We start from the raw sequence: 15591 nt of genomic DNA on the forward strand, positions 1-15591 counted from the left end.
CTGTATTTTTGAGTGTACAGTTTAGACTGAGACATGATGAGCTAGTCAGCTAGATGTTTTGCTTATGTCACAGAGAGGCGCACACACAGTCGACAAGGTGAGTAAGTGACTGAGGCTGTGTGAGTCAAATGCAGTGATTCATTTTTGTGCAGTGATTTATTTTAGACAAAGAACATTTTACATTTACATCCCACCCTGAATGTAAGCCAGGGCTGGATCAGCCAGCAGCGGCTTCCCGCATGCGCAATGCATTTGCAGTCTGGACGCAGAGGGGTGAACATCTCCTGCTCTGACTGCAGCTGGGAGGGAGTGCTGCGCGAGGACTGGGCCATCTGTGAGTGCCCTGGGACGGGGCCCACGAGTTATTAAAAATGAGTCGCTAGAGTGGTCTGAATACTCGCTAAATGTAGCGACCAAGTCGCTAACTTGGCAACACTGCAGGAACACGCAGTTACAAGCCTGCTAGAATTAGCGGCAGGCGGACGAGCAATATCCACCATCGTAGTATGGATAAAGTCTGAGTTGTGATGTGAAGCTAATTGAAGCTGGCTAGCTTTAGTAAACCCTGAGCAGATCTAGCTTGCTTCATTGTATACCACTCTGGTCAAATTGTTTTTTAAACAACCCTGTCAGTTAAGGTCCAGTGCAGCCATTTTTATCTCAATATCAAATCATTTCTGTGATACTTTTCAATTAGAATGGTCAGAAAACAAACAAAAATATATTTTTAGCAAAGAGCAATTTCTCCTAGCAAGAATTGTGCTATGACTGTCTGGGAGTGGTTGGTCTGAGTGGGGAGGGGAAAACGGAACATTAACTTTTATTGGCAAAGAGGTTTGAAACGCTTTCTTATTGATCTATTGTAATGAACACGAGGGGAGATAGAGAGCTGGTTTCAAGCGCAGGTCGCAGCAAGTGTTTGTTGCAGAGGACCACAGGAGCAGGCAGGTAGTTGGGTCCAGGGGCAGGCAGAAGGTCATACACAGGAGGTCCAGAAGGGCAACAGTACAGGCAGGGAAAAGGCTAGTAACGTAGTCCGGGAGATCAGGCAATAGATAGGTAACAGGAAACCCAATAGGTTAAAGTAAAGGCAGGGAATAGGCTAAAGGCGTCGTTAATGAGGCAGACAAAAACCATCATACACGGGAGGAGAAAAATCACAGGCCAAAAAAAAAATATATTTAAAAATTGCTCCAAAAGAAGTGTCACAAAACAAACAATACCTCACAGTGATGGGGTGCAAAGAACTGAACTAAATAGTGTGTGATAATGACCTACAGGTGTGTGAACAGGTGATTAGAATTCAGGTGATTGGCATCTGGAGAGTGAGCTGCATTCAGGGGATCTAGGTGTTTGAGATTGTGAGTTGGAAAGTGGACTGGAAAGTGAGCTGTGTTCAGGGGATCTACGTGTTTGAGGGTGTGAGTTGGAAGCAAATGTTACATCTAGGTTCGCTACAAAATACTTCCATGATTGGTTTCACTGACTCTCCCCTTCTTAGGGTTAGGCACCATTTTTCTCCACTTCCTGTCTGAATAACGTGCCCAAAGTAAACTGCCTGTAGCTCAGGCCCTGAAGCCAGGATATGCATTTAATTGGTACCATTGGAAAGAAAACACTTTGAAGTTTGTAGAAATGTTAAAATACTGTAGGAGAATATAACACAATAGATATGGTAGGAAAAATTCCAAAGAAAAACCATCCATTGTTGTTGAGAGAGACCATTCTCTTAGAAAGGCAAGAGAAAAGTCATATTGAAAATTAGCTCCCTGGATGCAATTCTTATGGCTTCCACAGGGTGTCAGCAGTCTTTTTTTCAATGTTTCAGGCTTGAAACCTTAACAAATAAGAAATATTAGTTTTAGCAGAAGGACAGTCTTGGAAATTCGTGTTTGTGCGTGGATGAAGACATTACGCACCTGTTAAAATCGGTTTCCTATTGAACATACTTCTTTCCGTAAGAAATATTATAGTTTGATTACATTTCAGGGTATCTGAGGAGTAAATAGAAACGTCTTTTGACTTGTTGAAACAAAGTTTAGGGTTAGATTTTCGGATTCCTTTCTCTGCATGTTGAATGAGTAGATTACTCAAATCGATGGCGCCAACTAAACAGATTTTGGGGGGATACAAATAACTATTTTATCTAACAAAACAACACTACATTTCATAGCTGGGACCCTTTGGATGACAACTCAGGGGAAGATTTTTTTTAAAGTAAGTGATTATTTAATCATTATTTGTAAATGTATGAAACCTGTGCCGGTGGAAAAATATTTTGATGTGGGGTGTCGTCCTCAAACAATCGCCTGGCATGTTTTCACTGTAATAGCTACTGTAAATCAGTGCAGTTGGATTAACAAGAGTTTAAGCTTTCATCTGATATAAGACTTAAATGTATATAAATGTTTAAAATCCATAATAGCTATGATTATTGGAATTGCGCACCCTCCTTCCATGTCGGTTAGAGAGGATCAGCTTGAGCAAAGGGATGTGTTGAATCACTGATCTACGAATAATAGGTTACGTGCGATTAAGATTCATAGAGCTATGCTTCCCCTGGCTTAGGCAATCTCCCCACCGACATTGATTGTCAGGACTTGGGGCCCTCAGATCCTCAAAAGGTTTTTACAGCTGCAACATTAAGAGCATCTTGACTGGCTGCATCACTGCTTGGTATGGCAACTGCTCTAAGGCGCTACAGAGGGAAGTGCGCACAGCTCAGTACATCACTGGGGCCAAGCTCCCTGTCACTCAGGAACTCTATACCAGGTGGTGTCAGAGGAAGGCCTTCAAATTGTCAGACTCCAGCCTCCCAAGTCATAGACTGTTCTCTCTGCTACCGCACAGCAAGCAGTACCAGAGTGCCTAGTCTGGGACCAAAAGGATCCTGAAAGCCATAAGACTGCTAAACAGTTAATCAAATGGCTACCCGGACTATTTACATTGACCCACTTTTTGGTTGGGTTTTTTGACTGACTCTCTTGCACTGGCTCTATGCACACACACTAGAATCTACCCACACATTCACACATACTATGCTGACATTCCCAACACACACTACATATGCTCACAGAAACAAAACACACACATACACTCACACACACTCGCTGCTGCTACTCTGTTCATTATCGATCCTGATTGCTTAGTCACTTTTACCCCTACCTGTACATATTACCTCCGTTACCTCAACTATCTCGTACCCCTGCACATTGACTCAGTACTGGTGCTCCTTGTAAACAGACTCGTTCGTTATTGTTATTTTATTATGTTACTATTTTCCTTTTTTTAACTTAGCAAATTGTTTATTTTTTCTCACTTTTTAACTCTGCATTGTTGCCAAAGAGTTAGTAAGTAAGCATTTCACGGTAAAGTCTACACCAATTGTATTTGCATGTGACAAATAAAATGTGATTTGATTGGAGACTGCTTGTGTCAATTAAATAACATTTCCTATGATTTTCTACCTGCAGCAAAAGTAGTGGATAATGCCAAAAATACCAGTTAAAGAAAAAAACTATCAAAACAACTGATGTTCATTTTATAATAAGAGCTACACCAACATAAATGTTTAATTCATAGGCCGACCTGTCCGGTAAATTGCCACGGCAATGTGGCTTTATTAGTATTAGCTGGACAATCTGGACATCTGTTGTGTGGGGAAAAGGGTAGCTGTATAATTAAGAACAGTACCTTGCAGGATTCAATAATTGGAATTGTAAGAGTTGTTGTCCCCGTCCCTTTCTCTGCTATTGTCATTCTAATAGGATCCAGAAAGAACAAACCCCTGTCCTCGAACATTTACATTGAAAGTTGCAAAGTTAAAGGCAAAGACACAAAACATCCACATCAAATTAAATACTTTTCTTGATCAAATAACATGGATAACTTTGTGTGCAGTATTAATTGATTAATTAATTAACTCCTTACAAACCACTTAATTTCAATCGATCAATTGAATGTATTTATAAAGCCCTTTTTTACATCAGTCAATGTCACAAAGTGCTATACAGAAACCCAGCCTAAAACCACAAACAGCAAGCAATGCAGATGTAGAAGCACAGTGGCTAGGAAAAACTCCCTAGAAAGGCTAGAACCTAGGAAGAAATCTAGAGAGGAACTAGGCTCTGAGGGGTGGCCAGTCCTCTTCTGGCTCTGCCGGGTGGACATTATAACAGTACATGGCCAAGATGTTCAAACGTTCATAGATGACCAGCAGGGTCAAATAATAATAATCACAGTGATGGTAGAGGGTGCAACAGGTCAGCACCTCAGGAGTAAATGTCAGTTGGCTTTTCATAGCCGATCATTTAGAGTTAGAGACAGCAGGTGCGGTAGAGAGGGAGAGTCGAAAACAGCAGGTCCGGGACAAGGTAGCACCTCCGGTGAACAGGTCAGGGTTTCATAGCCACAGGCAGAACCGTTGAAGCTGGAGCAGCAGCACGACCAGGTGGACTGGGGGGCAGCAAGGAGTCATCAGGCCAGGTAGTCCTGAGGCATGGTCCTAGGGCTCAGGTCCTCAGAGAGAGAGAGAGAATTCAATTCACATAGGACACCGGAATAATGTGCATTACTGTATTGTACATAGGCAGGTCATCTAGGTTTGGTGCCTGTATACTTTCCATCACTATGAAGAAATACAATGCACAATACAGTAATTGAGACATCAAGTGGTTTGTGATGATGTGGCTCAGTTGGTACAGCATGGCGCATGCAACACTAGGGTTGTGGGTTTGATTCCCATGGGGGACCAGTACGTAAAATGTATGCACTCACTACTGTAAGTCGCTCTGGATAAGAACATCTACTAAAATGTAAAAGGAGTAAATAGACCATTTCAGTTTATTTCAAGGAACTGGAAAACATATCAAGTATTTTTTTATTCCACAAGTATTATCAGATTACATTTTGTACAGATAATTTTCAGACTCAAGTTACAAATGCTGGTAAACACTCAAATACAAATACATTTAGTTTAAATGTTTTCACAAAAGTAGTGCGCATGATCTTTACGGGTCTTGTTTTAGCAGACCAATATAAACATCTTCAGCGTGGGCAATTTTTTTTCTCTTCTGCATGTTGCAGCCAAACGCTACCCTACCTTGGCCCACTGACGTCACGTCATTGGGCAAAAGCCGGAAGGGAAGAGCGCCCTTCTCATATCAAACAATGATCTGCGCCACTCGGTCAGGGTCCATCGTCCACAAACATACAACATCTCTTTTCCATAATAAAGCTGGTTCGTTCCAAAAACGAATGCAATCACTTTTCACCCGGTGTAACGCGGGCCAGATAAACGACCCCCAGCGGAATAATTTGGTTTGAACCGTCAGGCTAAAGGACTAAGACGCCACAAGGTCTATTCCACACTGGCCCAACCAGGGGCACTTTCAAAACCGTAAAAAACGGGGAAGAAACATTAACATTCTTATTGGACAAAATCAGATAGTCCCGCATCCATTTTAAAACCCCTGTGCTGTTTTGTGCCTTCTGAACAACACGGACGTGTTTTGGTCACGTGGTTGCGGGGTGGGGTCAACAGGTAGGTGCGTAGTGTGAGTTTTTCCGTTTAAAGGGCAAAGTTGTTCCTGCAGGTTGTCACTGCTATTGTGTGCTCCCAAGACAACATGGATTTCGATTTGGCTTCAGGTAATTCTTGATTTCATGAATCTTAATTGCATTCAACTCCTTCAACTCTAAACTATTGTCTGAACTACAGTAACTACGGTGTAACCATTTCTCTATTGATTTGATGGTTATTAGTCGGATGCAAGCCAGATCTTTTCCAATTATTTGAGCTCATTTGAATGTGCATTTCACACCTGTCAAAGGTTGATTTGAATTATTAGTTGAGACAATACATTATGTTATTAATAGCAGTAGCAGAAGGCAAATGTGCAAATGTGCATCAAAAGAACATACTGATGAGCAATCTGTCATGTCTCTTATTTCCCACAGCTGTAGGTAAAGATGATCAGGTGAAAAAGGATGATGCCTCTGGCCAGGAACAGAACGCCCTCTTTGGATGGGGGAAGAAAAAGGACAAAGATGGGGATAAGGACAAGGTAAGAAACATACTGTTACCATTACCTAAACCAGTTGCTTGATAAGATTGTCAATTGTATTTCCTCCATCAATGGCAATTTGTGTGCAAGTAATGCTGATACACACACACACACACACACAAGGCATACAAAGTATCCTGACTGTCTACCAACTTTCAGAGTGCATCCAAGGACAAAGACAAATCAAAGGACCGCAAGGACAGTGACAAATCGAAGGACCATAGGGTGGACAAAGACAAGTCTAACGAACATAAGGACAAGAAACATGGTGACAAGAAGGACAAAGGTCATAAGAAGAAGAAAGACAAGAAGCCCAAAGAGCATAAGGACAAAGACGATGGGCATGGGTCCTCTTCTTCTTCCTCGTCCAGCAGCGATGAGGTAGTGTACATTTAGCCTTGATTTGTTGAGTGTTTAAAAAAACAAACATTTTCCTTAACGTTTTGTTATTCTTCCAAAGAATGTTCATGTATGGCTGCTATAGAATGTGGTCCAACAAGCTGTGTTGACAACTACACCATTAGTTCAAGGGTTCCTTACTATAAACATGGGTAAGGCCATAGAGGCTGTGCAGGACATAGCAGCTGTGGTAATTTTATCAGGCTAAATGCCCTAGTTATGTACGAGTGTTGTCATTTACAACACTTGAGACTCCGACCTTTTACTATCAAATGCGGTTCCATGCACTTTATCAGCTAGTAAAACACAATTTTATAAACAGTAATCCCCCTTTGCAGTCTTTATTCCCGGCTGCATTGCTGTCTGTTGTTGATGGGTACATGGACAAGACTGTAAGGCTCATCACACCTTTTATAACCTGGGCCATGTCTTACTTTTTATGCAAACTAGGCTGACGTCAAAGAGGAAATTGACATGAGTGCTCTGAGTTACTGGGTGTGTCTGTGAAAACAGATCAGATAGGAGAGCAATAAAAAGGTGTTACCTGCCCTACAGCCACATATCAGGGCCTGACTGCATAGTTTGCCCAAAACAAGTGTTATTATTAGTACATGTAATGGCTCATACTGGCACCTTGATATTGTCATAATCGCCAGGGTTTTATGGCTTATCTTCTATTAAATGTATGTCTTTTGTCATTTTAGGATGAAGGCAAGAAGACCCATCACTGATTCTGGTGCTGTGAGGAGGTGCTACCGCCAGTTAACCCTGATCTCAATGTTTTCTACTGCAGTGTTGATGCATGATATTTACTGTGTACGGTTTCCTTGTTGTTCCTAATTTATATTTTGATGTGCCAGACTGTAAAGTAGTGTGTTTTACAACCGAACATTAAATAACACGACAACCAGGATATATGGTGACTGTCAGACTTTTCTCCAATCTTTCCTCCCCAGTGAAAAGTCTAATGTCCACCAGAAGAGGGAGGTGTTTTTCATTGAATATTTGTTTAACAGATTGGATACAATTGATTGGCAAACATTATGTTCAGGTTTTTTGATAAATTGTCCAGTTCAAAAGATGGAACTGCATTCTTTTGTTTATTTTAGCACAATTTATGGGAACACTCAATGTTCTTAGTTTGAAATAGAAAGCATAAGGGAGGACAACTACAAATGCCTAGGTGTCTGGTTAGACTGTAAACTCTCCTTCCACACTCACATTAAGCATCTCCAATCCAAAATTAAATCTAGAATCGGTTTCCTATTTCTCAAACAAAGCATCCTTCACTCATGCTGCCAAACATACCCTCGTAAAACTGACTATACTATCGATCCTTGACTTCGGCGACGTCATTTACAAAATAGCCTCCAACAGTCGACTGAGACTGCATCCAATTTGCTATCACAGTGCCATCCATTTTGCCACCAAAGCCCCATATACTATCCACCACTGCAACCTGTACTCTCTCGTTGGCTGACCCTCGCTACATATTCGTTGCCAAATCCACTGGCTCCAGGTCATCTATAAGTCTTTGCTAGGTAAACCCTGCCCAATCTCAGCTCACTGGTCACCATAGCAGCACCCACCCGTAGCATGCGCTCCAGCAGGTTTATCTCCCTGGTCACTCCCAAAGCCAATTCCTCCTTTGGATGCTTTTCCTTCCAGTTCTCTGCTGCCAATGATTGGCATGAACTGCAAAAATCACTGAAGCTGGAGACTCATATCTCCCTCACTAACTTTAAGCACCAGCTGTCAGAGCAGCTCACAGATCACTGCACCGGGTACATAGCCCATCTGTAAATAGCCCACCCAACTACCTCATCCCCCATACTGTTATTTATTTGATTTATTTTGCTCCTTTGCACCCCAGTACCTCAACTTGCACACTCATCTTCTGGAAATCTATCACTCCGGTGTTTAATTGCTATATTGTAATTATTTCAACACTATAGCCTATTTATTACCTTCTTATCCTACCTCATTTCCACACACTGTATATAGACTTTTTCTATTGTATTATTGACCATGTTTGTTTATTCCATGTGTCACACTGTTTGTCGCACTGCTTTGATTTACCTTGGCCAGGTTGCAGTTGAACTTGTTCTCAACTAGCCTACCTGGTTACATAAAGGTGAAGAAATCATATATATATATATATACCCACCCAAAGGTTTTCTCAACAGGGGATAGTGTTCAAAGTGGGACATAGGTACCATGCATGTTCAGTACGAACATATTGTACTCCGACTATGCAGTGTGAAGATTAAACAAGGAATGGACTCCTAACCTGAATTGACCTAGTGAGCAGGTGCACTGGCCTGGAATAAATTAATTCCACAAGAACAAACTAGGAAAAGCAAAGCTGCACAAGATGCATGACACAGCAAAAGCCATGCCGTGTTTCCTTAACATGGCATCAATATTCAAGTGGACGTGAACTCTTAACAGGGGTTGTCAGGAAAGAAGAATTAAAACATTTAACGTACATATCTTGCTCACATTCTTAATCTTTTATATCGGGCGGAAAGAAAAATGGAGCGATTGCAAAATGTATCAATAATAAATCAGTGTCTTTGGATGCTGCCATTTCTGTACGGTAACTCCTCGATCACACTTGGCTGTATCCCTGTTGGGATGCATAGCAGGGGAGATGAACAGATGGGCTGTATATCTTTCTAGTGAACTTGTCAGCAGAACTGTTGGGTCACTTTTCATTTATGCATTCATGGTTTATGAAATGAACAGGACAGTAGCTTCTAGTAAAAACAAAAACATTTTACACTCATATGTACGGTGTCGGCTACTGTATACATTGTCACACTTGTATTTAAGAATAACTTGAGTGTTACTGCTTTCTCAAACCAGAAGGTAGTGACCAGCGGTGCTTTAAGATCCACTATTCATAATATCTGATAACATACACCGGGGTTCTATAAAATGGCGCCAGTATGTCAGAAATCAAACAATCTGAATGGCCTCCAGTAAAAGTAGGTATTCCTTATGTTGCTCAAGTCAGGAGTGACAGACATATTCTTTGGAAACCCCTGCCAACAACCCCAGGCAGTACGGAAGAGCTTGTTGAAGCGCTGGCCCTTGTCACGCCTTCTCATCTCCTCTCATACATGTTTAATTACTCAACAGTCAGAAAAGTTGAATAAGGGAAAAAGTTTTCATCAAATGTTTGTCTTCAAAACCTTGACAGATAAAAGAAGAAGCTGTTTTTATATCTAGATTTGGCCCAGGAGTGCTCAGGCTTTATGCCCGCAGTGTTTTTAGTGAAACACAGGGAGTATTTTGTGCTGAGCTGTGGTAAGATCACATTTTGTTCAAGAGAACACATTGACAGTCGCCTCCCTTTTGAGAGCTGCTGTTGTGTGTTGCTGGCTTTCTAATATGGGCGGTGGTGACAGAAAACTGTCAGCTTGAAAAACGAAACTGTGTTGGTTTGCTGTTACAGGCATGAAGAAAACACATGTTTTGAAATTGAATTGGGCTTGTACTTTCTGAAAAGCTTGTCACTTCTGACGAATTAAGATGTGCATGAAAGCTGGAGCAATCAATCAACCAAAACTTTCAATAAACCAGATAAATGGTAATCTGTCCATAGTCTTTATCTACTTGATATCAGCTTTTACTCAGCACGTGCATTGCATGCATAATGCAGTACATCCGTATACATTGGAGCTGGCTTCAACCGTGCACTGCGGGATGCAGTTGCCTACCAAGCACATACAGTGGCTTTTTTTTGTCACCAGAGGGGGGCATTACTACCTCTAGTCTAGACTGGCGTCACTGGTCTCCTGGCAACAGTACGGGCGAGTTCTCGATCAAGGTTCCAAATAGAATGCTGTACAGAAAAGGAGTGCATGTTTAGCATTGAGAACCATGGGCCTGCCTTCTACAAGAAGAAACAATTACCCTCTAAGAAATTATAATGTTTCATGTCTTCTGTGAATTTGTATCTACTACAGCAAGACTGCCGACAATTTTCAGAACGTGCGTAATTGATTAAATGGAAAATGCTGTCAGCTGACAACATAGTGCGAGTGTGCGACCAACAAAAACAACAACATTGAAACGAAAAGAAAGGACGTCCAAGAAGAAGCAACGGTTTAGTGTGGTGTTAGACTATATGATGAGATGCAACCTTTTGTTGCTCTTTCTACTGTTAGAAAATGTAACATTTTATTTTGCTACATAAAAACGCATCTGATTATCGCGTAAACCACTGGGACTGTATTCATGTATGTTGTTTCGAGAGACCGTTACTTTCCATCAAATAAACTGTGAAATAACGATTTATTCAGTCAAGAAGCCACACAAAACGACTTGCCAAGTACTTACGAACCATGATTAAATTCCATAATTCGGACCTATGGATTGCTTGGCTGGTTTTATTTTGCATGGAAGGTAAGAGATTCATTACTTTAAAAAGTTTGTAGAACTAGCTACTTGTGTGACATTAAACTGTCCCTCCCATCGTAACACCATGAAGAAGAAAAAATATTATGGAAAAAATAATTGACCATAATTGATTATTTTAAACAAATAAGATTGGCCAACCCAACCATGTCTACATGAGCTGTTTTATTACATCAATGTGATCATGAGGAAATAATTGGGATACAATATTTCATTTGTGTAATCTATGATTGTAATATAGGAGAATTTGGAATTAGAATTGTGCCATGGAAGCAACCTCGCCAAGAGCGCATGCCATGCTTGATCCTTCCCTTAATATTTGAATCTCTCTGTAAACCCCCTCCATTCCAGCACAATCTAAAGCAATGATTTAGAATGACTTTGTTTAAATATGTATTCCCATATCGCATGAAAATCACTTTTGATTGCTTTCATATGCACACGATTGGCGTTTTTGGAACATCGGACAGGGAGCCCAAATCTGTATTCTCTTTTATAGTCAATGCCGTGGATACGGACTGAAACATGTAGTGGAACATTCAGTGTTGGTCTGAGATAGAAACGAAGGTCCATCCAGACGGCAAAGGGGTGCAGCCGATAATCTGCGCGATTAAGAAGAGCACTCGATTCCCTGTGACGACGCACCTTGGCCGCCTTCTCTTTGTAGCTGTTCAACTACAACCCCATAAGAAGTTTTCAGAATATAGATGGGAACTAGGTGAGGGTAGACGAGAATAATATACAAAGCTAATGATTCACATTTAAATCAACTTTATATTACAACAAGGTATGTACAGAGCAAGTTGAAATGGCCAATGTTTGTGGAATATATTCCCAACATGAACCTGCACCCTCTGGATTCTGTCTCACATGTTTGTGTATCACAGAGAAGTGTCACTGTGAATTCTTGTTTGATCCAATTGAGTGCTAGTTATTGAACATAACTACTGTACCTTGATGTCTGTGTGATGTTGTGTGTGATGTCTGCTGTCATCCTTATTCAATAGTGGACTGAGACAGAGCATCCTTCTCCCCATCCCTTCTAAGTCTACTCGTGTAACCAGTGTCTCACTTTATCTGCTCTGTGATCCAGTGGAAAATGCAAGAGTTCAAAGGATGAGGTGCCGCAGTTCTCCCTTGTACTCCAAAGAGTTGTCTGCAAGTGGTTCATACTGCACAATGTATCCAAAGAAGACGCATAACTGAACATAAATTGTCGATTTTCTTTTGAAATATGTTCTCCATCTATCTAGGTGTTTGTCTCTATAAATACTGTAAACTGGCAATAGATTTCTTCCCTGACGTCTTCTTGTTTCTGCTGTATATTGATATTGACCTTCCCTGGGTGCAATGTGCATCTCAAGAATCATCACTCATGGATGTGAATTGATCCGATCAACTTCCTGAGTTACATCTCTAGTATTGTAAAGCTAGGTCTGTTGATATGGTACAACTGGTAAAGTGTTCGGGTGAAGAGGAGAGATACAGTGCACTCTATTGGCCCGTGTTACTTCAGCGTCAATTTCCATTGGGCACAAACTGGTTGAATCAATATTTTTTCCATGTCATTTCAGTGTTGAACCAATGTGGAATAGACATTGAATTGACGTCTGTGTCCAGTGGGTCGTCTCCCTCTGCTGTGCTGGGGTCTCTCTTTAGCTGACTGTGGCCATTTTAGTTTTCGCTAGAACTCCCCGGTGTCTGGAAGAAAGCGTGTCACAAGGGAACTCTCTCCACACAAGTGATGCCGGACAGTCCCCTTTACACTGTCGGGTTCACTGAAGGTCCCTTCAAACTGTCAGCCTTAGTTGGGGAAAAAAAGCTGGGCTTCAAGCAAAGCTTTCATACATAATGTTGCATTCCTGTCAATTAGCTAAGGCCAGGCAGAACAAGTACAGAGCATTCAGATACATGCAAAGCATAAAGTGATGCAGAACAAGTTTGATGTTAAAAAATACTTTTCCAAGAGCTGGTTCAAGGGACTTTTAAAAGGACAGAATAAATGGCGGATTGGTTCTGCTTGTGAAATGATGCCCAGGGCAGTACCCACAGTGTGTCTCTCCGTGGCCGGCTCTAAAGATTTCACCAGATAGCTGGAGGGCTGGAGAACCAATCCGGCATGCTGATCAATTCTGCAAATTAAATGTATCTGAAGTTGTGTCCCTGAACTTTTCAACTAGTTGTTGTTGAATATAATGCCTTTTAAATTGCCTGGTTCCACCAGTGCCCCAATGTAGTGGCTTCTCGTTTGAAGTTCTCCGCACCCCATGAGTTAAATGCTGTGTTGGGCCTTGGCGAAACATGCAATGAAAAAAAATCATAATAGCAGTAAGGTACTTCATTTGCATCAATTTAACCCAGATTTCTTGGCAAAAAGAGTTTCTCTGCAGGTACTGTAAGCTTTAACCCTCGTGATATCAACAGGCTTTCTAAAATACCATAGCCCAAGCAAAAGTAGGGGTGTTAACCGGGTGTCTTGGCTGAATTCCCTGCGCTGCCATGGCCAGTTTCCTCTACACTGTGACTCTTACCCAAGTCATTGTGGTCATTTAGAATAAGTTCAATCAACTTACCTGCCAAAATCAAGGTAAACTAATAGAACAGACCTGAGCAGAGAAATACGACTTACACGGCAGAGGTATCCCTGAAAGAAAAGCACTCAGGGGAGAGAGCTGGGAAAGCAGTTCCCAGTGATGCAAAACAAACTGTCTCTGTAATCATCTGTGATCCTTCATGATGAGTCTCCCTTCTAAATGATATTGAATATGTGATTTCAATAATCAAGTACGATTTATACTTTAAATATGTACTCAAATCATTTGTTTTCCCTTTTCCCCACTAAAAAGGAGCAGCTGGAATGTGTGTAGGACAGATGGAAGTTTCCACCTCGATTATTTTAAAGCTAAAAATAGCTTCTCAAAAAATTGAAAAGACCTTTGGGACTGCTTGAAAAGTTCATGTGCATGAGTGACAGAGACGAGCTAGGAGGACGAGCCTTCAAAAGAATGCTGTGATAGCTGGTTCTGGGGAAATGTATGAATTAATGATGGAGATATTTGAGAGAGAGAGAGAGAGAGAGAGAGAGAAAGCACTGGCCGACAGTTGCCTGTTTAGGACTTTACTAACACTACCCAAAAGAGAAGCTGGTTTGAATCCCCAAGCTGACAAGGTGAAAAATCTGTTGATGTGCCCTTGAGCAAGGCACTTAACTCAAATTGCTCCTGTATCTCTAAATGCTCCTGATGCTCTTCTGGATAAGAGCGTCTGCTAAATAACCAAAATGTAAATCTCATTAATGTCATCAAACCGAGCTGGGATTAAGAATACACACACTTGTATTGGCCAGATATAGATAGGAGATAGTTTGTTTCAGAAAGGCAGTGGATTCGAACCCTTTCCCCAGACAGCATGTGTGTTCTGAAGGTTGCGGCTCTAACCACTAGGCTGCATGTGTACTGTATGATCGTCTGTCCACAACTTCCTGTTTGGACACTGTTTTGGGAGTGAGGTGAGGGACACGTTTGTGGTTCACACACCAACCTGTCTTTTAATGTGGATTCCCTGTCCCCGTGCGTTGCTCCCAGGGGATATACATCTTTTATGCGGATGCTGTCGTCCTGTAGTAGCATTCAGAGAATGCCCTCAACTTGCCGTTTTAGATTTTCAGCTTCATTGGCTTGAAATTGGATGGCATTGCAGGGGAGTGTTTGAGAAATGTCCCGTTTCTATCCATCTGTAGTACAGAGACAGTCTTGCGCCGTGCTTTGTGTAGATTGCTATTTTAGTGCTGTGACTTGGTTCATCATTTTTAACACCAACGTAAAATCTAAAGCTTACATGGCAAGCATTTAAAGGCTATCATGAAACTTCCCAGGTGCATTTCTTATTCAGAACATTTAAACCTACAACACCCATAAGACACCTTGCCTCCTTGTGCGTTAGCCTATCATAATCCTCCGATAGTGTCTGATAGAGGATTGTTATGTATCAGGGCATTAGCAAGGATTGTTTGTTTAGAGACCGAGGAGTCAGGGGAATCAATGGGTCAGAAGGTAGAATAGTGTGTAGTGTGCTCTAATTCCCTTTGGCATGGCAGTGAGTGAGCATCCAAGAGGTTTAATGCTCTCCTGCCCTGGTATGACCACATAGCTGCTGTAATCCACCTCACCTCACACACCAACCAGCATCACTTTCTAAATGCATAGTGTCTGCATGTGAGCTTTTTCTCAGGTACAAGTATTCATTCAAACTCAAACATGTGAGTTTATTCGAGTACACATTGCTACCATGAGATCCAAATCATCATGACCCTATAGACTAGAGGGAATAGAGACATGACCTCTTGAACCTGGTAGAGCTGACGATTGGTGGTTAGGCCCCTGACCATAGTAATGGCTTCCAATTCCGCGAGTGATTTTATGTGGTTGAAGACTATTATGTCTGTGATGAAACCACTCAATATTACACGGCTCGAGTGAAAACAGGAAGACCAGGAAAGTGTCTTGACCAGATAATTGCCATTCTCAATACATGGAGGATAATTCATATTCTTCTGAATGTAATTTAGAAAAATTGCACATAGTTGCACCCAGTGTGTCGTCTGGCGCTCTGTATTGGTGACTTCCGCGTTTCATTCCTCGAGGTACGGCTACGGACCTCGGTAAATAGCTTTCATGTGCCTGGCACTTTAATATATTCAGTG

At 41.5% G+C, this 15591-nt stretch overlaps 2 protein-coding genes across 3 annotated transcripts in view; both read left to right on the forward strand.

Annotated features, from left to right (window-relative positions):
- Positions 1-5164: 5164 nt before the first annotated feature.
- On the forward strand, positions 5165-7546 carry LOC109906058 (mediator of RNA polymerase II transcription subunit 19a). The gene is made up of 4 exons (XM_020503710.2): positions 5165-5649; positions 5959-6065; positions 6225-6446; positions 7169-7546. The coding sequence occupies exons 1-4, from the start codon at positions 5628-5630 to the stop codon at positions 7193-7195; spliced, it is 378 nt and encodes a 125-aa protein (XP_020359299.1). The 5' UTR covers positions 5165-5627; the 3' UTR covers positions 7196-7546.
- A 2729-nt stretch (positions 7547-10275) lies between these two features.
- Positions 10276-15591, forward strand: part of LOC109906059 (immunoglobulin superfamily member 11) — an 85534-nt gene continuing 80218 nt past the window's right edge. The window contains exon 1 of one of the 2 annotated variants that reach the window (XM_031790587.1): positions 10276-10877. In XM_031790587.1, coding sequence (XP_031646447.1) covers positions 10817-10877 — 61 coding nt within the window. In that variant the 5' untranslated portion in view covers positions 10276-10816. The remainder of the gene's footprint in view (positions 10878-15591) is intronic. The other variant, XM_020503712.2, reaches the window with a different exon arrangement.

Source organism: Oncorhynchus kisutch, linkage group LG15 (assembly GCF_002021735.2).
Source record: "Oncorhynchus kisutch isolate 150728-3 linkage group LG15, Okis_V2, whole genome shotgun sequence".
NCBI lineage: Eukaryota > Metazoa > Chordata > Actinopteri > Salmoniformes > Salmonidae > Oncorhynchus > Oncorhynchus kisutch.

What these genes read in the sequence shown, in the direction of transcription:
- LOC109906058 (XM_020503710.2), top strand. Translation starts at nt 5,628, where the DNA reads ATGGATTTCGATTTGGCTTCAG. An exon ending in AAGATGGGGATAAGGACAAG is followed by an intron (nt 6,066 to 6,224) that starts GTAAGAAACATA and finishes ACCAACTTTCAG; the next exon opens with AGTGCATCCAAGGACAAAGA. An exon ending in CCTCGTCCAGCAGCGATGAG is followed by an intron (nt 6,447 to 7,168) that starts GTAGTGTACATT and finishes TTGTCATTTTAG; the next exon opens with GATGAAGGCAAGAAGACCCA.